The 21,520-nt window shown below is 40.0% G+C and overlaps 1 protein-coding gene across 1 annotated transcript; it reads right to left on the bottom strand.

The window, feature by feature from the left end:
- Positions 1-830: 830 nt before the first annotated feature.
- On the bottom strand, positions 831-4,038 carry LOC103601503 (52 kDa repressor of the inhibitor of the protein kinase-like). Its single transcript, XM_008585926.1, is given in 4 exon segments — positions 831-2,556; positions 2,558-3,700; positions 3,702-3,741; positions 3,743-4,038. Coding segments are annotated over 4 exon segments (2,277 nt in total). The 3' UTR covers positions 831-1,758.
- Positions 4,039-21,520: the final 17,482 nt, after the last annotated feature.

Below are 21,520 nucleotides of genomic sequence, written 5' to 3' on the forward strand. Positions count from 1 at the left end.
GAATTTGGTTTGTTTGATATTTTTGCTTGATATTACTTTATTTGGTAAATATTTTGTTTGATGAATATTTTGTTTGCTAATATTTGGTTTATTTGATAATATGTTTCATAATATTTTGTTGGAGATTTTTGCATCTATGTTCATCAGGCATATATAGTTTTCTTGTCTTGTGATGTCTTCATCTGGTTTTGGTATTAGCATGATTCTGGTGTCATAAAATGAGTTTGAAAGTGTTACCTTTTCTTCTATTTTTGGAAGAATTTAAGAAGGATTAGTATTTGTTTTTTAAATTTTTGGCAGGATTCACCTGTAAGTAAACTGGTTCTGGACTTTTTTAGGGGAGCAGGGGGAAGTGTTTAATTACTAATTAGTCTTGTTATTTGTTATTGGTGTTACTGGTGTGATTGGTCTTTTCAGACTGCCTATTCTTGATTCAGTTTATGTGGGTGCATGTTTCTAGGGGGTTATTTTTTTATTTTAGGCTGTTCAATTTGTTGGTGTGTAACTATTTATTATAGTTTTTTTATAATCTCTTTTATTTCTGTGTTATTGGTTGCAATGTCTTCTTTTTCACTTCTAATTTTGTTTATTTGAGTCTCCCACCTTTTTTTCTTAGTCTAGATAAGGATTTGTCAATTTTGTTTGTATTTTCAAAAAGCCAAATCTTAGTTTCATCAATATTTCTATTCTTTTTCTATTTTTATTTTCCTGATTTCTACTCTTTAAAAAAATTTTTAGTGCTTCCTTTCTTCTGCTAACTTTGGGTTTTGTTCTTCTGCATTTGGTCCTCAATGTGTAAAGTTAGGTTGTTTGTTTGAGATCACTCTTTCTTTTTTTTTTAAACAAAATTCACATTTTATTTAGATTGAAATAAACTATACAAAATTGATTTTCCTCACCAAAAATAACAGCAATATTTTCTGTATTATTTCTAGATAAATCACAAAACACTTTAGGCTTTTCAGGTTTTGCTTATAAATCAAGATGAGGTAGTAGATATAGTCATGGAAAAAGACAGAAGAAAACAGACAAGTCAGTTGTCAGTATCCATGGCCTCTGATTCTGTCTTGACCATGAAGCACAAGTGTTCAACATATACCTGCTAAAAAGCATATGGAGATGTAGGCTCAACAAAGGAATGTAAACAGTAACCACCAGATGAGGAACAATGGCAGGCTCTTCCATTCGAACTTTAACTGTAACTTGTTCCTCTAAGTTTATTTGATAAAGACAAAATCTACACTGAAATCCTTATTTGGTGAGTTCACAAGTTTCTCTTTCTGTTAATTCCCTTAATTGTCCATTACAGATTTTCAACAACATACTTAAAACTCCCACTAGTCAAAGGTCAATTGTGAGTTTCAATGTAACATTTTATCAAACGTATTCCTTCCTCCCACACCTCCTTAAAATTTATTTCTTCAAAGAATTTATAACTCAATACCCGACAAATGGATCCATGGTGATAATAAATGTTATGTCTAGAATGACTTATCTGAAACAATTCCAGAGTACCATTAGCAGAGATCACACAGAAGTGACACGTGGCACTTTCAATGCTATCTTCTGGAAGAACAGATAGGTTTTCAAAGCATGAGAGTTCAAACAGGGGCCATTTAAATAGAAAGATTATCAATGGCTAATGTACTCAATAGGAGGCCCACAGGCAAAGATATCCAGTGGTTAAGTGGCCTACATATACCTTACAGATATTCTTCCAAATATCAAACATAAGAGAAAGCTTATTTTTAAAGTCTCTTAGGTATTTTCAATGGTTTCTGAATTATCTGTAGGAAGCTCTGACTTAGTTGTATAGAGTTTGATATATGTGTCCACCATTAAATCCAGATCATGTTTTATATCAAAATTTATGTTAAACAAAGCTAAGTTACTTGACCTTTGGTCTGTCAAAGTGTTCCTCAAGTATGCTTTGAGATGCTTTCGTCCATTTTCATAGCTCTCATTCTCAACCTTCATCACAGGAAGAATACATAGGACCTTCAGCAATGCATACACATTAGGGAAAAACTTGATGTCAGGCAGATGGAGGGCTTCATAAATGGTGGATGGAAGTTCTATATCTTTCCCTCTGTGTTTCCATTTGGTTCTCCAACAATGAAGCTCGGCTGAGAGTGTGTCAGGATTGGGTAAGTCACTTCTGTACATGTCAGCATGGTGTTCTTCTGATGTATTGAATTTCAGCTGTCCCATGACTGAGGGTACCAGAGATAAGCATTTAAGAGCCTTGAGGTGCTGTTCTGAGAATATATCTTTAAGTTCCTGAATAATATGCTCCACTATTGGAACACTTAGGGTTTCTTTATAGTAACTCTCAGAGGTTAGGTGAGATTCCAAGTTACCTTGCTGAGCTCTGAGGAATTTCCCAGGGAGTTTCATTTGAATATCAAGTTTGGTTGCCAAATTTGTGGCTTCCTCAAACCAAAACTCATGATAAACTTCAATATTTTCCATCACTTCATTGAGTGAATGCAGTACTGCAGTTAAGCTACTGGCTGCAAAAAAGACATCAGAGGTTTGCCCCTGGAGATTTTTTCCCAAAGGCTCTTGTAAAAGAGAGGACATTTTTAAGAACAACAATGGTAACAACAAAATCAAAATCTGTTATTGCACTACAGAGTACAAATTCTCTGCCAGCTATACAATTATTCTATCTAATACTTGTGTCACTATTTATACCATCTAAACATAAAGCAAGTGCTTGCAGGAGGTCCACTAAAATTTCAAAAGCATCATGCCTGCCTGTCCACTGAGAATGGCAAATTTCCTTCAGTTCTCTACTCCTTTCTTCACTGTTCTGAAAAAGAACAGAAATCACATTGTCAAGTTCTAAAAGCAGTTGTGGTGATTGATGGAAAAAAGAACAAACTTCCTCAATTGTTCCCAGTGCAACAGATACTCCCATAACAGGGACTGATTTTGCCAACCACATATTTAAGGCACAGGAAGAGCAAAGTGTGTAGATAGCTTGGGGATATTTCTCTAAAAGTCTAGAAGCAACAACTTTCATTTTGGAAGAAAATCCACTGGACACAATGTAAGCTTGGCCACGACAATAGTCCATGTTTAGGCCCCACTTCTCAGTTATTGTAGTGTGAAATTTCACAGCCAAAATTTCTGCATCAGCTTCATAAGGCAGGAAGGCCACAAATTCCTCTTGCAGATTATGAGATTCATCGACAAACCTCACCAACACAGGTAGGTGCTCCTCTCCTGCTATGTCCACTACATCATCAGTGATAATAGAAAAGAAGTGTGAATCTCTTACTTCCCTGAGAGTTTCTTCCCGAATACAGCTCTCACGGATCTCCAGCATCTGTTTCTGCTGTGTTTTCGAACAGAACAACGTGTTAACTGCTGTTGTCTCAAAGCGCTTTCTCAGGACCTCTTCACCAGAATTTATCCGGCACTCCAGCAGTGCTTGAAAGTTATCAGGAGTAAAGAGACCTTCTGGGATTTCATCAGCCTCATGTCCATCCAGAGGTATGTTTTGTTTTCCCATAAGAATCAAAATTTCAAATAGAGATTTTAAGTATTCTTTGTTTTCCTTCTCTTCAAGGGATAGAGGTAAGATATCTTCATCGTGTTCTTCACCTCCTTCTTCTGCACTGGGGTTCTGAGCATTACTGTTGTTGGTTTCTTTACGTTTTTGTTCCTGTTCAGAAGTTTCATCAATTTTTTTTTTTCTGTTTCAGTGTCCTGATTTCATCTTCACTCAATTCTGTGTCTACTATGTGGATTGTTCAAATGACTGGTAAGATCAAATATTGTTGGTATTGCATTATCTCAAAGAACTGTCCTGTAAGGACTAGTTCTACAGATCATAGAAGTCTCAAAGTGTTTGGCACATAATCAATAATGTTTATTGAGTTGATCAGGTGTTTTATCTTCTAAGTCTGCTCTCCTACAATTTTCCACCCACTTCTGGCATCTGGCCGGATCCCGCAGGAACCTGAAGAAGGCCAGGTCGGACTGCGTGCTCTTCCGCGTGCAATTGGGTGCAGCGCAGAAGTTCGGCATCGAGGCCCGCCCGTCGGGCCGGGGAGGGGAGCTGGGCTGGCCGGTTGGCCCATCATTCTTCTTTTTTAATGTAAGCATTTATAGCTATAAAATTCCCTCAGCACTGCTTCTGCTGCATCCTATAAGTTTTGATATGTTGTATTTTTATTTTCATTTGTCTCTAGATCTTTTAAAATTTCCCCTTTGATTTCTTGTTTGACCCAATGGTTATTCAAAAGTGTGTTTAGTTTTCACGTACTTGTGAATTTTCTTTTCTTACTGTTATTGGTTTCTTGTTTTATTCCATTGTGGTTTGAAAAGATACTTAGAATAATTTTGATCTTCTTAAATTTATTAACACTTTTTTGTGACCTAGCACATGCTGTATCCTGGGGAATGTTCCATAGCACTTGAGGAGAATGTGTATTCTACTGCTGTTGGGTGGAATGTTCTATTATATGAATTTGGTCTACAGTGTTGTTCAAGCCTGTTGTTTTCTTATTTATTTTCTGTCTGGATGATGTAGCTATTATTGAAAGTGGGGTATTGAAGTCTCTTATTGTATTGTATTGCTGTATATTTCTCCCTTCAGGTCTCTTATTATTTGCTTTATATATTTAGGTGCTCTGATGTTGGGTGCTTATATATTTATAATTGTTATATCTTCCTGTTGAATTGACTCCTTTGTTATATAATAACCAAATTTGTCTTTGTGAAAATTTTTGACTTAAAGTGTATTTTGTCTGATACAAGTTCCTACAGCTGCTTTCTTCTGGTTACCATTTTCATAGAATATCTTTAAAAAATTTTTATCTTATCACTTTCATTCTGTGTGTCCTTATAAAGTGAGTCTTTTGTAGACAGCACATAATTGCATCTTAGGTTTTTTTTTTTAGTCCATTCAGCCACTATATATCTTTTGATTGGGAGAGTTCATCCATTTACATTTAAAGTAATTGTTGATATGTAAAGACTTACTGTTGCTATTTAGTTAATTGTTTTCCATTTCGTGTACCCTTTGTTCTTTCTTCCTGTCTTGCTTGCTGTCTTGTTTTGTGATTAATGATTTTTTAGTGACATGCTTTGATTCTTTTCTGTTTATATTTTGTGTGTCCACTATAAGATTTTTTCTTCGTGGTTACCATGAGACTTGCATAAAATAGATTATAGTTATAACAGTCTATTTGTTTTGTTTCTGTTTTTGTTTTGGTGGTTGGGCGATACAGGGATTGAACCTTTTTTTTTGGTGGCTGGCTGAACAGGGATTGAACCCTACATCTTCATGTTATCAGCACCATACTTTCTAACCATCTGAGCTCACTAACCAGCTCCTAACAGTCTATTTTAAAGTTGATAACTTAATTTTAGTCAAATACAAAAAATCTATACTTTTACCTTCCCCATCCTCACTTTATGTTATTGATGTCAGATTTTACTTGTTTTTATTTTGTGTATCCAATAACAAGTGTTTGTGGTTATAATTATTCTTATTACTTTTGTCTTTTAACTTTTATACTAGGGTTGGAAATGATGCCACCATTACATTTTAATGTTATTCTGTATTTGTCTATATATTTACTTTAACCAGCAAGTTTTAAATTTTCATATGCTTTCACGTTGCTGTTTAGAATCTCTTTATTTCAACTCAAAGAACTCCCTCTACCACTTCTTGTAAGGTAGGTCTAGTGATGAACTCCCTCAGTTTTTGTTTGCCCTGGAAAATCATTGTCTTTCTTTTACCTTTATAGGACAGTTTGCTAGGTATGGTATTCTTGGTTGGCAACCTTTTTTTTTCTTTTAGTACTTTGAATTTATCACTCCACTCTTTCCTAGTGTGCAAGTTTTCTGCTGAGATAATCCATGGATAGCCTTATGGAAGGTCCTTTTTATGTGATGAGTCACTTTTTTTTTTTGCTGCTTTCAAAATTATGTCTTTGTCTTTGCATGTTGACAATTCAATTATAATGTGTCTTGGTTTAGACCTCTTTTCTTCTAACCTATTTGGTAATTTGGGCTTTATGAATCTAGATGTCCATCTCTCTCCCCAGATTTGGGAATTTTTCAGCCACTATTTCTTTAAATAAACTTTTGGCCTCTTTTTTATTTCTCTTCTCCTCCTGGAGATACCATAATGGCATAGTGGTTCCTTTGATGGTATCCCACAAGTCCTATAGGTTTTCTTCACTCTTTTTTATTCTTTTATATTTTTCTTCTTTGAATGGATAATTTCTAATGATTTGTCTTTGAATTTGTTGATTTTTTTCTTTTGTTTGGTTGAGCCTGCTGTTGATACTTTCTATTGATTTTTTCAGTTCAGTCCATGTCATGTATTCCTTAGCTCCAGAATTCTTTCTTTCTTTCTTTTTTTTAAGGTTTCTAGCTCTTTTAAAAATCTCTCTCTTTTTTTCATGTCCTCTTATCCTGATTTTGTCTGACTGTCTGTTGGTGTTCTCTTGTAGCTCACTAAACTTCTTTAAGAGGATTATTTTGACTACTTTTTAAGGAAGTTCTTAGTTTTTCACTTCTTTGGCATTGTTTACTGGAGCCTTATTTTGTTCTTTTGGTGGTATCATTTCCCTGATTCTTCCTGATCCTTATGGCAGCGTCCTTTGCAGAAATGAGAGTGGGAAGCATGCCAGGTTCTGAGACTCCCCTTTACATGCACCTGCTTTAAATATACACTGGGGGTCATGGGAGAGTTTATTCAAGTCACAAACCCACAACATAAGATGGTGGACAAGAGTTTCTCTTTGTATTTCTTTGAACAAGAAGAATAAGGCAAGGTGATCCCTGAAGCAAGATGCTTCAAACTGTTGGCTCTGAAGATGAAAAAAGGTGCCACAAGCTGCAATGAATGTAAGCAATGCAGTTCTAAAAGCTGGAAGAGGCAAGAAAATAGATTTTCTCTGAGAGCCTCTGGAGGGATCACAGCCCTACTGACATCTTAATTTTGGCCCAGTGAAACTGATTTTGGGCTTCTGACCATAGAGACTGAACTTTAAGGGAATAAATGTGTTTTTTTATTTTTTATTATTAAATAAAATTTAATAACAAGGAAAATATTTATAAAAGGTGATAAGTAAAAAAAGCAAGCCACAGAACTATACGTACACAGTTCAGTCCCCAAATAGTTATTTATGTTTGTGTATGTTTGTGTGTGCACATTGGAAGGTGTTATATGTATGTACAATAACATATATAAAATCTGGAAGGAAAAGTGTTAGTAGTGCTTATCTTGGATGCTGGATGACTTAAAAATAATACACATTCCATTGCATATGGGAATACTTAGTTATGGTTTGAAAGAATTCAACACAGAAGAAGCAGAGATGAGATACAAAGTTAGAACAAGAGAATCTTGACATTTGGGCTTCTGGATCCAGTCATGCATGAACCCATTTTCCCTTCATACTTTCTACAATTTTGTTGAATATACAAATATGTTATTCACACTTTTGTTTTTTTTTAATGTAGGCTTAAACTGAGTTTCTATCACTTGAATTAAATTTGTGTTTTGTTTTAAGCCATCAAGGTTATGGCAATTTGTTACTGCAGCATAGAAAATGAATGCACCTTCCCTACCCCCACGTTCACCTCACTTTCTTCTTGGAGAATCTGAACGCTCAAGATACTGCTGCTGCATTTGTGGACCACAATCTGGACTGTGGTTGAGACCTGGTCTATTGCCTCCTCTCTAAGACTATACACAATACTTGTTTGAAACAATAAAAAATGGAAAGAATAAACCAGACCTTTTGGTTACATGATTTTGGGTTATGTGATGTAAATAATTCAGGTGGATTTTTTTTAATCCAATAAAATGAGTTTTTTTGTTTCAAATCAAGCAGTTAATATTGCATTTACAAAGTTGACTAGTTTTATACAATTCAGCATCTTTCCCTTCAAAATGATTTTTTTCTAAATGGAATTTATTCATTTTTTATCAGATGAATCAAATTTATACTCACTGAAAAAAAACATTTACGTTCACTGATGTTGCTTATTTCTGCCCTGATTTCAATAATTGCCTCTGTTCTACTCCAGGTACTCTCTGGATAGAATCTGAGGCCAGGTAGCTCCTTAGAGTCTCTGGATTCCTCATCCGTTGTGAAAAGGAAAACGAGTCTCTAGATTTCCCAGGAAGAGGGTGTGACAATGCTCGTAAGGTGATTAGTGTTTCTTGCTTCAGAAACAGGTGTGACCACAGAGGGTGGTGCCAGTGTCTGTAGGCCAAACTCCTCCTGAACTGAGCAAGTAAAAACATGCCCTTGTCTAACTGAGCTGGAGGAATGAAGGGGTACAATTCAAAGGCCCAGTGTTACATCCCATATCTTAGATCATGGAACTGGGGCTGACCTTACGGATCATGAGGACACTGAACCAAGGGCTGGAGTGAGGCTTATTCAGGGTTACATGCTGTGACTGTGACAGAGCCTGAACTCTGCTCTTTATTCTAGGCTGCCTCTCCTTTGGCAAATGCTTATTAAGCACCAGCTGTTTGCAAGGTGCAGTGGTGCTCCATCTTGCCCCTGTGCTCCTTATCTTGTTCTATGCCTTCTGTCTGGCTCTTCCAGTTTACCCCTTCTCCCTGAATCATTATAACTGGTCTTTCCAAATGCTACTCACGTGACTCTTCTGGGGAGCTTTCTCTGATCTCCTGTCTCCCAGGGCATAGCTTCCACTCAGTGCCTTTTTTGGAAGCTCTGGAGCACCTTGTGGATATCTTTGTCATAGTACTTATCACCTTGTATGGGTATGGAGGTCAGCTATTTCCTTGTTGTTTTGTCTCCCCACTAGTCTCTGAGTCTTCAAAGGTGTGAGCCTAGTTTTATTTATCTCTGTGTTGTAAGTATTCTTTGCAATTCTAGGCATGTAGTAGGGGCTATGTTTATTATTATTATTAGTAGTAGTATTGCCTTATTAATTGAACACTATGTGCCAGGCATTGTGCTAAGCATATGCCACATTATCTCGATTATCACTACAACAGATTTGTGGAATAGGTATTGTTATTCTCATTTTGCAGAGGAGAAAACTGAGGCTCAGAATGGTTAAGTAATTTGCTCAAGGTCATACTACTCGCAAATGATAGAGCTTGGATTCATACTTAGGTCCGTTGGACTTCAAAACTCTGCTTAGTAAATTATTATTTTTTTTATTTTTATTTTTTTTGTCTTTTTTCGTGTCTGGCAACGGATTGCAACCCTCAGTGTTGCGCCCGTACCGGACCGGGACCGGCAACGGGATCGCAGCCCTCAGTGTTGCACCCGCACCTCGCTCAGCCAATGAGCGGGAACCGGTCTGTATGTGGGATCCGAACCCTTGGCGGGAGCGCTGCCGCGCTCCCAAGCGGCGCACTGTAGCAGTGCGCCACCGGGCCGGCCCTCTGCTTAGTAAATTATTAATGAAAGAAAGAATAAATCAATGAGCAAAAGGCACCATGCTGGACTGGTGGGAAGTATACAGACAAGTTAATTATGTATTCTGTATTTGAGAAGGCATGTAACCTGCTTGGATAGAAAACAGATACATTATACTAGGATAGAAAACAGGTACATAATACTAAAGCCTAGCTCTACCCATATTAGGGTCACAGAGAAAGTGCTTTGGGGGTCAAGAGGAGGGGGCAATTACTTCCATTCGGAGTGGAGTATAAGGAGGTTTCATGGGATGAGAGACCAAGCCTTGTAAGACAGTAAAATTCAGATAGGTGGAGGTGGCAGATGGAGCAGTGGGCAGGATAGTCTTGCAAACTTGGTGGAGGAAACAGCACTGACCAAATGCAGAAGCAGAAGGGAGATACTGGGAACAGCACCTAGTCCAGCTGGGTTAGACTTAGGATGAGTGAGGAGAGGAGGTAGAGGGGAAGGGAAGCAGAAAACAGGTTGGTACCAGATAGTGTAGGACCTTGAACATCAGGCTTTGGGATTTCTTTTGTAGATGTGGGGAGCCCCTAACAGTTTTGGGTCAGATGGTGACATGGCAAATTTCTCAGGATGGATTGGAGGAAGGGAAAACTTGAAGGATGGAGCCCACAAGAGTTAGTTGCAATAATCCAGGGAGAGATGATGTGGCCTAGTCTGGGACGCTGCTGGGGAAAGCAATGAGGAAAACACTAGAAGAGGCGTTATACAGGATGACTCCATAGGGTCCAGAAACTGGCTAAGGGATGAAATAAAGGCAAGAGTCAAAGGAGCACCACAGGATTGGAAGGCCCGAATTCTGGTTCCACCTGAGTCACGTGGCCTCACTGGGCCTCAGTGTCCCGTTTGTGAAAGGTAGGGGGGGATGAGTAATGTCATCTCTGGTGGTTTTTCCAGGGTTCATGTTCAAGCTACTTTTTAATTTCTAGTTCTTCAAAAGAAGCCAGGTGAGTTGTAACTGGGGTGAGCAGATCAGGATACACAGACCCGTTGGCATCCTCGGGGTGGTGAGCTGACTTGGGTAACACTTCAGCTCCGGGTTCCTCGATGAGGTCGCCGAGGAGCTGTGATTACTGTTACACATGTGTAATCAGGGAGCTGTGATAACAGTATCAGGTACTCTGCTCCCTTAGACAGTTTTTGCAGTGGAAATATGTTAGCATGACTTAGGTTATAGCCTGAATTGTGTACCTTCAGAGAGGGGAGTGTGTGTTTTCTTGACCTCTCAAAGTACCAATTCATTATGTGATAAGGCTCAACTTATGGGCCTTGCGAAAGGTTGCGGAGAAAGAGCCAAGGGATCTGAGCTGAGCAGAGCTTCCTGGAATCTCCTGTCAGTCCCTCCACCCACAGGCCATTAGGACTTTGGGCTCCCGCCAGAACCTGAGTCTGGCGCAGCTGGAAATGTGGGAAGAGGGGCCAGTAGCATGAACTTGGAACCCCTGAAAGGATAAAGGAGGCCAATGGGCTGAGGAGTCAGGTGGATGCTGGTGGAGGTGGGTTGCTGTGAAGCACATAGTTTCAAAGAGGAGCAGTTGACCAAAAAGGAGAAAGGACTTGTCAGGGTGGCAGAGTGAATCTGGGGTGGGACAGGGACTGGAAGCCGGGATTTTGAGTTCCTTTCCAGAGTTTTTTTTTCTTTTTCTTTTCTTTTTTTTCCCCCCAGGACACCCTCTCTGGGCACATATTTTTATTTACTTATTTATTGGTAGCTGGCCCGTACAGGAGTCCAAACCCTTGACCTTGGTGTTATAACACTGTGCTCTAACCAACTGAGCTAACCGGCCAGGCCCTTGGGCACATATTTTTAATGTGCAGTTAAGGGCACAAATTCTAGTTCTGTCCTTCATTAGCTGTGTGACCTTGGGCAAGTTACCTAACCTAGGTATCACTTTCCTCATCTATAAACGGGATAATAGCACCTATGTCATAGGGTGTTGTGAGGATTGAAGGAGATAAGATTGGTAATGCACTTACTACCGTGCTCAATAAATAATAGCAAGCAACTGATTAATGATAGCTCTTTTATTAGTCTTCTAATAATGATCTCTTGAAAATTCATTTTCTTGGTCTAAGGGAGGGAAGGTTTATGCCACTTCTGAACATCACTCTCTTCCCTGGACCTCTTTGATGTCCTGTATACTTTCTTTCTTCCCCCACCACTTTGGACTTGTCCTGTCTGTGATCATCCTTTAACACATATACATACATGCATGCATGTGTATGTGCATGCACACGCACACACACACACACACACACTCTGCTCTAGGCCCTAAAACACACTCCTACTAACAGTATATGAGAGTGCCCATTTTCCCTTACCCTTGTCAACACTGGATATCATTAATCTTCTAGACATCTGACAATCTTATAGGTGGAAAATATCTTATTTTAATTTTTTTCTTTGATTACTAAGATCTTATTCTTCCAGTGTTGGCAGATACCCTGGGGTGGAATAATGTTGGGAACTGTTTCATAAGAAACCACCCTGTGGACCAATTCATTAGAATCCCAGAGTCCTTGAGAATTACCTGAGAGCAATGCCTGAAGAGCCCAGCGTTTACATGGGGAAGGAGTGTAGAACTAGGATTTCTGGCTTTGCTCATCAGAGACCCTGTGGGCAGGGGGATTGCACTAGACCAGGAACCAGGGGTCCAAGGTCCCAGTCCCAATCCTGCCATTGATTCACTTGGGACTCACAAGTTCCTGGCCCTCTGAGCCACAGTGTGTTCGTCTGTCAAATGACAGGTGGATTTCATGCCCTCCACGTCCTAAGACCACAGAGACACTCCCAGTACCTGTGCCAGGTGGCAGAGGTTGCTGCCTCTCAGTCACAAGGCTGTTGTGAGGTGGTTGTGAGATGAGAGGTGAGAAAGTGCTTTGTTAACAGAAAAGAGCAATGTGAATGTAAGAGCTTAGGTTTTTAAAAAAATTAACTTTTGTTATTCCATACAAATGTCTGGAGAGTTCTTTCCATTTCTGAGAGAAATGTCATTGGAATTTTGATGGGGATTGCATTGAATTTATATATCACTTTAGGCAGTATGGCCATTTTCACTATGTTGATTCTTCCAATCCAAGAGCATGGGATATCTTTCCATCTTCTTGTATCCTCTCTAATTTCTCTCAGCAGTGGTTTGTAGTTCTCGTTATAGAGATTTTTCACATCCTTGGTTAGCTCAATTCCTAGGTATTTTATTTTTTTGGTGGCTATTGTAAATGGGCAGGCTTTCTTGATTTCTCTTTCTGCATGTTCACTATTGGTGAATAGAAATGCTACCGATTTTTGTGTGTTGATTTTGTATCCGTAATAACTTCGTATAGCATACATTATACGAAGTTATACGAAATTATTTCCTTAATGAAATTTTCTAGAAGTAGTATTTCTGGGTCAAAAGGCACTCATAGAAAAAGAAGCACCACATGTTCTCACTCATTGGTGGGAGCTAAAAAATAAACAAATTAATTCACCCACATACACACACAAAAAAAGACCGGGGGGTGGGGGGGAAGAAGATATAACAACTATACCTTTTTGAAGTTGTTACAACAAGCAAACGGAAAGGACATTCTTGGGGGGGAGGGGAGAGAGGGAGGAGGGAGGGAGGTGTCGGTGATGGGCCATAATAATCATATACATTGTATATTGACAAAATAAAAATTTAATGAAAAAAAAATAAACTGACACTCTGGTTTTAAGAAAAAAAAATTAACTTGATTAAGGTATAATTTGCATACAATAAGATACATAGATTTTAAGTGTACTGTTGGGTGAGTTTTGACATATTTACACCCACAGAGCCACCACCCCAATCAAGATATAGAACATTGCCAACACCCTAGAAAGTTCTCTCGTATCCCTTTGCAGCCAATAATCCTTCTGCCCCAGACAACTACTTTGTTTTCTATCACCATACACTAATTAGTTTTGCTTGTTATAGAGCTACATATGAATGGAATAATAAAGTATGTACTGCTTTATATTTGTCCTCTTTCATTAATCCGGTGTCTGTGAGATTCATGCATGTTGTGTGTATCATAGTTTGTTCCTTTTCATTGATGAGCTGTCTTCCACTGAGTGAGTACACCACAATTTATTTATCCATTTACCTGTTAATGGACATTTGGCTTGTATCTAGTTTCTGGCCACTATGAATAAAGCTGCTATGAACATTTGTATACAAGTCTTTTTGTGGATAAATCTTTTCATTTCTCTTGAGTAAATACTTAAAAGTGGAATTGCTGGGTTGTAGAGAATATGTAGGTTAAGCTTTATAAGAAATTGTAAGAATTTGTTTTGAACAATGTTTTTAGAAATAGCAGAGCATTGAATTAGTAGCTCAGAGGCCAGGCCATGGCCTTAGATACCACTCTTACTAAAATGAAGGGGTGAGTTGAATGCTTTTAACCTTGATCAGTGTGAAGAGTCTATTATTCTTAGAGGCTGTGGAAATCCAAACCCTGACCCATACCTAACTCAGGAATTAAAGGAACTGACTCTCAAGGCCACTCACTAGCAAGTCTCTGTGCTCAGGAAGGCACAAGCTGCCCTCCCATATGAGGGTGCTGGAGTCAGGGAGGGTTATGTGGGGATAATCACAATATTAATAACAGTTGCAGTTTAAAGAGGCCTTTTCCCGAAAGAGCTCACAGCCCTTTTACATGGAAAAATGACTTTGGAGTATACTTTGCACTGAAGGATGCTCTCCCAGCCCAGGTGCTTTCTCAAGGAGTGGAAGTGGGAAGCAAGCAGTGAGTGACTCATGATGAGTCAAATCAAGGGATTAAACTGGGACCTGGGGTGATGCTGGCTGGAGAGTGGAACAAATGGGCCCTGTGGAGTGGCCCTCCATTAAAAATGAGCCACTGTGGTTGGATGCATGCCTAAGCCTATAAAAAAAAAAATCTCAGTTTGGCTTCTCTGTTCTTTTCAAGCACAACACTGAGCCATCTGCTCTCTCTCATCAGCAATTACTGTCTCATAGAGGATCAGTTATTTGCTTTGCCTACCCATCAGAGCCAAACTGAAGCTGGGAGATCAATCAGCGGACCCTCCCCCAATAACAGAATCACTCCAAAGACAAACAGGGATTTTAGGGTTTCCCATTTTGAATCATCATGGTGGTTCATTCTGTAAGTCTAGCCAATTTAGAATTGATGGTTCTTCATCTCAGACTTTTATTCTGTGCTTTGGGGTTGATATTTGTGTATATGTCTATGTGGGTATATATTTGTGGGGATATTTATATATGTGTTTGTGTATATATAGTTCCATTTCTGTGTGTGTTATATAATATTTTAATCAAAGTTAACTTAAAAACATTAGGCTAAGCCCCAGGCGGTTGATTGTCGCACCCGTGTCATTCATAATAATGAGAATGACACTCACTCCTCTTTTCTTGCTTCCTGGTGGGATTTCCCAAACTTGGAAAACCCCGATGGAAGAGTTTGCCTAAGACCCTTAGAAAATCCCAGGGATCAGAGACACTTGACAGTGGATTAGGTTTTTTCCCTCTTGCTCAGACAGATAATTCTTTAACTGAATCTCTGCCTTATTGGTTTGTCTTACCAATTTCTGGTGTCTCAGCAGGGACAGATCATCATTTGGAAAGGTGTGTGTGTGAACTGCGTTTATTTATAATGACTCCTCAATAATAGTTTCTGTGGGTAGAGAATGAGGATAGTGTTAAATAGTAGTGAGGGGTCTTTCCATTGGCTGTCAGCATCTATGACTACTGGAAAGCACATGTATGAGAGGTAAGCCCTTTCTGGGAAGCCAGTTTTGTGGTTCAGTTATCTTTATGCTCATAAACATTGACTGTGTGATCAAGTCCACTTCCTCCACCATACTTTAAGCCCAGGGCAGATAAAAAAACTAAACAGGAGTCTGCAGACCTTATCTGCTTATTTTCTTATATAATTTTGATACATGTTTTCAAATTACGGTTGGAGGAGGCACCAATTTTTGCTCCCACCAGTGACGTGTGAGAGTCCATGTCTCCTCTCACAATACAATGTGTCATCAATTTGTTTATGATCTTTTCCAGTCTGATAGGTAAAGAATATTATCTCACCATAGTTTTACTTTGCATTTATCTTATTAGAGTGAGATTTGGTGTCTTTAAAAATGTTTGTGTGCTATTTGTATTTCCTTTTATAGGAACTAACTTTTTTTTTGTTCCTTTTTCAATTGGGATTGGTTGCCATGGATGCTGAGACTATGGATGAGCAAATCTTGTGGGCCAGTTCAGAGCAGAGATCAATCAATATCCCCTAAACTTCCTCTCTCTGCACTCATCATTTATACACACTCCTTTGGCATTTTAACCCATTCACTGCCGACATCCTTTGTGGCTCAAGTTCCTGAATTTCCATTGACCCTGTTTTTGCTGTTTCGACAGATGTTCAGGTTGTTCCATATTTGATACTGGATGTGGTTTTACCCAACCTGAATCACTCCCTTCCTTCCCAGGGTTACCACCCTGGGAAACCCCATTCTCCTTAGTCAGCAACACCTTAAGTTCTAGTGCACTGTCTTTTCACTGATGCATGCCAACTCTATCATGAAGTAGCACAGAATTACTCATCTTTATAAACATCTTTAAACTCCCTGACTCAATACTATTGCCATTGCTACAATGGGATCACTGTTACCTCACAATATCTCTGATGCCTGGTGTGTCATAGAGGTGGAAAGTGTCACAGCCAGGGCAGGAAACAGCTCTCCTAGTGCTTAGTTCAGAGTGCTTTCATTGATCTATCCATGCATCTATTATCCATCTACCCATATACTCATCCATTCATTATCCACTTATCTAGTATCTGTCCCCCATCCATCCACCTGTCCATCCATCCATCCATCCATCCATCCATCCATCCATCCATCCATCAACCATCCACCTATTCATCCATCCATTTATCATCTATCTGTGCATTCATTCATCCACTAGCCCATTCTGTGATTATTCTTTATTTCCAAAAGTATTAAAAATACCTACACATTCATGTTCATAGCAGTATCGTTTATGATAGCCAAAAGGTGGAAACAACCCGAGTGTCCATCAATGAATGAATGGATAAACAAAGTGTGGTATATACATACAATGAATATCATTCAGCTTTAAAAAGGAAGAAAATTCTGACACATACTCCAACGTGGATGAAGCTTGAGGACATCATGAAATAAGCCAGTCACAAAAGAACAAATACCACGGTATGCTTCCACTTATATGAGGTACCCAGAGTAGTCAAATTCAGAGACAGAAAGTAGAATGGTGGTTACCAGGGCAATTGGGGTTGGAGAGGGATGGGAGGAGGAGGATGGAGAGTTATTGTCTTAATAGTTATTATTTAATGGGTACAGAGTTTCAGTTTTGTGAGATGAAAGGAGTTCAGTGGATGGATGGTGGTGATGGTAGCTCAAGAATATGAATGTATTTAATGCCTCTGAAGCACACACTTGAAAATGGTCAACAGTAAATTTCATGTTATGTGTATTTTATTTTACCACAATGAAGAAAATGCCTACAATAAGATTTATTTAGTCAACAAATATTTCTTGAGCTTGTTTACATTCCAGGCCATGTGTACTAGGCACTGGAAATAGAGCAGTGAATAAGAGAGACAAAGTCCCTGCCTTCACAGAGCTTCCCTTCTAGTGGAGAAGACAGGAATAAATAAACAAAGGCAAAGAAATAAACAAGATATTCATATTTTGTTATGAGTACTATGAAAGTCAAAAACTGGGATGGGGGTGGGATTGTTTTAGTTAGGGTGGTGGGGGAAGGCGGTGGTTCTTAACCTATTTTTGGGTCATTGATCTTTCTGAGAATCTGATGAAAGCCATGGACCCTCTGTCCAAGAAAACACGAATCTAAGCACAACTGTGCATACAATTGTAGGGAGTTAATGGATATCTGAAACCCGCTGCTGAGTAGTCCTTGAATCTAAGGTTAGGAACCCCTTTTTTATGGCTCCCCAGTGTTCTATGGGATGAAATTAGCATGGTTAGCATGCTGCACAAGGTCCTGTGTGGTCCAATTCTTGCCCAGGTGTCTGGCCGTATCTCCTGTTGTTCTGCCCAGTCATGCAGACCACAAGCACTTCCAGTTCCCCGAATATGCATACCATGTGCTGACACATCTTCTTACCTTTCCCCAACTGAGTTGCCTCAGGAACTCCTACTTATCACTTAGGACTCATTGCAAATATCCCCTCTTACTGATGGTTTCTTTTGCCCCTCTCTCTACTTCTCTTAGAGAGGCAAAGTTAGCCATGTTTTGATTCACCTTGCCTCACTATCAGAGCATCTATCACATTGTAGTTTTTTTTTTTTTTTTGAGGCAGCAGGCTGTTATGTGGAACTGAACCCTTGACCTTGGTGTTACAAGGCTGTGTTCTAACCAACTGAGCTAACCAGCCAGCCACATTATAATTGTTTATGTTCATTATTTTAATTCATTTATTCACCCAGCTAATATTTATTGAGCATCCACTATATGCCAGCCCCAGTCCTAGGCATGGTGATGGCCAAAAGACACTGGTACACTCCCTCATGAAGCTTACAGCTTAGTGGGGACTAGAGACATTAAATGTATAGTTACACAATTAAACGCAAATTGAAAATTGAGACAAGCATAGGATGGATAAGAACAGGGCTCTCTGAGACAGCAATTAGGGTACAGGGGGTGCAGGTCAGGAAACCTCTCAGAAGAAATTTAAGTTGAGACTGAAGGATTGTGAGAGACAGCCTGGTGAAGAGTAGGGGGAAAGCATCCCTGCAGAGGGAACAGTATGTGCACATCACATGTAAATATTCCTTGATGAAACAGGAGAACTCCAAGGCAGAGATGGTGTCTTATGCAAGTTTGTAAACCCAGTGCCTAGTGTAGAGTGAATACTCTGAATGAATGAATGAATAGTTTCTCGATATAGAATTATCAGAATCAGACATTAGATGGATCTAATGGCTCTAAAGACAGAATGTTCTTTTGGTTGTGAAATTAATTCACTTTTTCATTTTCTTCAAATGATGTGCTGAAGAAATGAATGAAACCCATGAAACTTTTAGGACCGGTCAATAGGTTGGGGAGAAATTATCTGGGTGGGGGATCTAATTTTTATTATCTCCAGACCTGGTGTCTTGTACATGTTTTATCTATCTATCTATAAAAATGAGGTGAAATTTACATAAGATTAACCATTTTAAATAGTGAGCAATTCAGTGGCATTTAGCACATTCACAATGTTGTACAACCACCATATCTATCCAGTTCTGAAATATTTTCTTCACCCCAGAAGGAATCCCTCCCTAATGCCCATTAAGCACATGCATGGGTTTTAAGCTTCTGAAGGGCAGGGACTATGTTTGTCTTGTTGACTTTGCACCCCTAAGGCTTAGACAAATACTCGACTGGTATTTGTTGAATATATGAATAACTTCCCAGCCCCACGGTTGCCTTCATGGGTTTTTCAGTTGCCCAGGTATTTATTTATTTTCTTAATCATGTTATTTATAACATATTTATATAACATTTAAAAAATTTATTATTTCTCATGGTAAAATACACGTAACATAAAATTTACCATTTTATCATTTTGAAGTGTATATGTCAGTGGTATTAAATATATCATAATGCTGTGCCAACATCACCGCCATCTGTCTCCACAACTCTTTTTGTCTTGTGCAACTGCAAGTCCATACCATTAAACAATAGTTCCTCATTTTCCCTTCCCTCTTGGCCCCTGGCAACTACCATTCTACTTTCTGTCTCTATGATTTTGAATATTAGAACTATCTCATGTAAGTGGAATCACCCAAGGATTTTTGAGCCTGATTTTTGTGTTTCTGGAATCCCAGTCTCAGTGGCAGGTTGATTGATGGGTGGTGAATTGGCAGGGTGGGAGGTAAGGTTCACAGGCGAGAGCTTTGCTGTGTTCCTCAACCAGGGCCTGCAGGCCTTGAGGCCACCTTCTGTCAGGAGCTGCTTCTCTGCCTCATCTCACAGAGGGAGTCGGGACACATGGGGTGACAGTCACCCAGAGGTGGGCTCTCAGAAAGACAATTTCTCCAGGACTTGAGTGACGGTTAACTCTCCTACTCCACCTGCTCTCATCCTGGGCTCTATATTTTCAGAAAACTAAGGCTTTTGGCAGAATATGATGCCTGTAATACTGCTGACTTCTGCCTGCATTTATTATAATTATTGACTCATTGAAATGCCTCACACCTATGGCAGCTGGGGCCCAGTGCCAGTCTGGGGGTGAGGTGGGGGGATGGAAACAGGGAGGCTGCTGCAAGAGTGGGTTCGGAATCAGGACTAAGCCTTCACTTCCCCTTGCTTTGTCCCCTCCTCTCTCTTCCCTCTGCACAAGTTGGTTAAAATACTACAGGCTTTGGTACACAGGGTTGAACACCAGCGTGGCTATTTACCAGCTGAGGGACCTTGGGCAAGTTACTTAACCCCTTTGAGTCTCAGTGCTCTCATCCATAAAACGGGGATAACAATGGAGTCATTGTGAAGACTGAAGTTGTACCACTTGTCACAAATATACTTCATACATTCTTTTCTGTGTCTGTCTCCTGCACTGTGAGGGCGGAATCCTGGCTCAGGATCTCTCATCTTTGAATTCAGATAAGGTGATGCTGATGAAGAAGATAAATGCTGTTTCATTGAGCACTGAATATGTGCTTGGCAGTGTGCTGAAATGTTTTCCATATGTTCTTTCATTTATTTGAGATATTATTATCACCATTTTACAAGTGAGGAAAATGAGACACCCAAGAGTTACATAAATTGTTCTGAGGCTATCTAGCTAACCAGAGGAGGAGCCACAATTCCAGCCAGGTGTGCCTGACTGCATCGCCACTGCCAAGCTTGCTGGGTGAAGAGCATCCAGGGAGGAGCTTGATGTTTAATGAGCAATGGTCATGTTTTCATTTCTGCTTTTAGAAATGGTGGTGAGCAATAGAAAATGTCATCTCTGGCACAGCAGATGTAGTGGGGATTTTAGGATGAAATGAGGTTGACGTGCTCTGACATGCAACTGTCCAGGGCTTATTGTCCCCAGTGAATAGATAAGAGATGGAGGCCCAGGGAGCTTCAGGAGCCTGGCTAGAGTCAGTATTGGCACCACGATCCTTCTTAAGAGACCAATTGGTCAAATTCTGCTAATGTGACAGGCAGAAAAACAGCTCCAGAGAAGGAAGTGACTTGCCTAAGGCCACTTGGAAGAGGAACCAGCACCTAAACCCAGGCCTCCTGACTCCTAGCCATGCACTCTTCCTGCTGCCCCAGGTTGAGGACAGGGTTGAGGCAGGGCCCTGTGAAGAGCTCTGGGGAGGGGAGGCTGGGCATTTTGCAGCTTCTCGCCCCATGGCTTCTCTCTGAAGCCTGTCTGGGTTTTGGGATTTAGAGGATAGAACTATAACCCACTGCCAAGCCACCTGGGTTCTGGCCCCAGCCCGAAGCTGACATGCATAGTGGGCACTCAGCAAACCCCTGTTAGATCAGATTTGATCTCCACTGCAGAGGTGGTACTCAGAGAATGGAGAGGACTTGCCCAAGGTCACCTGGAACGTCAGGGGCTGAATTAAGGCTCAGATCCTTGGATGGAGCCCACCAGGGACCAATTTTCTGTTGACTTCAGCTTTAGAGGGAGGGTCAGGAGCACTTTGTCCCTCTTAGATTTTCATCTTCCTCTCTTCACTCCCCTAAGCCCATACACCAGCTCCCAGGAGTAGCCTGAGGTCAGCTCAGTCGTTCCCTTTTCTGGCCCTTATAACTCATTCTCACCTCCTCTTTGCCTGGCGACCTTTTGGCTTTTATTCCTGGGCCTGGAGTCACTCTCTCCAGCAGTGCCTTCACCCCAACCCACCCTCACAAAGCATCTCTAGTCCTGCTTTCTCCAGCAACTTCTTCCACATTCAGACTCCTTCATCGTCACTGATTATAGCAGCCAGGATAATGGCCACTCAAAGATATTAGGTCCTAATCCTTGGAACCTGTAAATGCTACCTTATTTGGAAAAAAGGTCTTTGCAGCTGTGATTTTTAAAAATTTATTATTTGCATATTCATT

Source organism: Galeopterus variegatus, unplaced genomic scaffold, assembly GCF_000696425.1.
Source record: "Galeopterus variegatus unplaced genomic scaffold, G_variegatus-3.0.2 Scaffold3763, whole genome shotgun sequence".
NCBI classification, from domain to species: domain Eukaryota; kingdom Metazoa; phylum Chordata; class Mammalia; order Dermoptera; family Cynocephalidae; genus Galeopterus; species Galeopterus variegatus.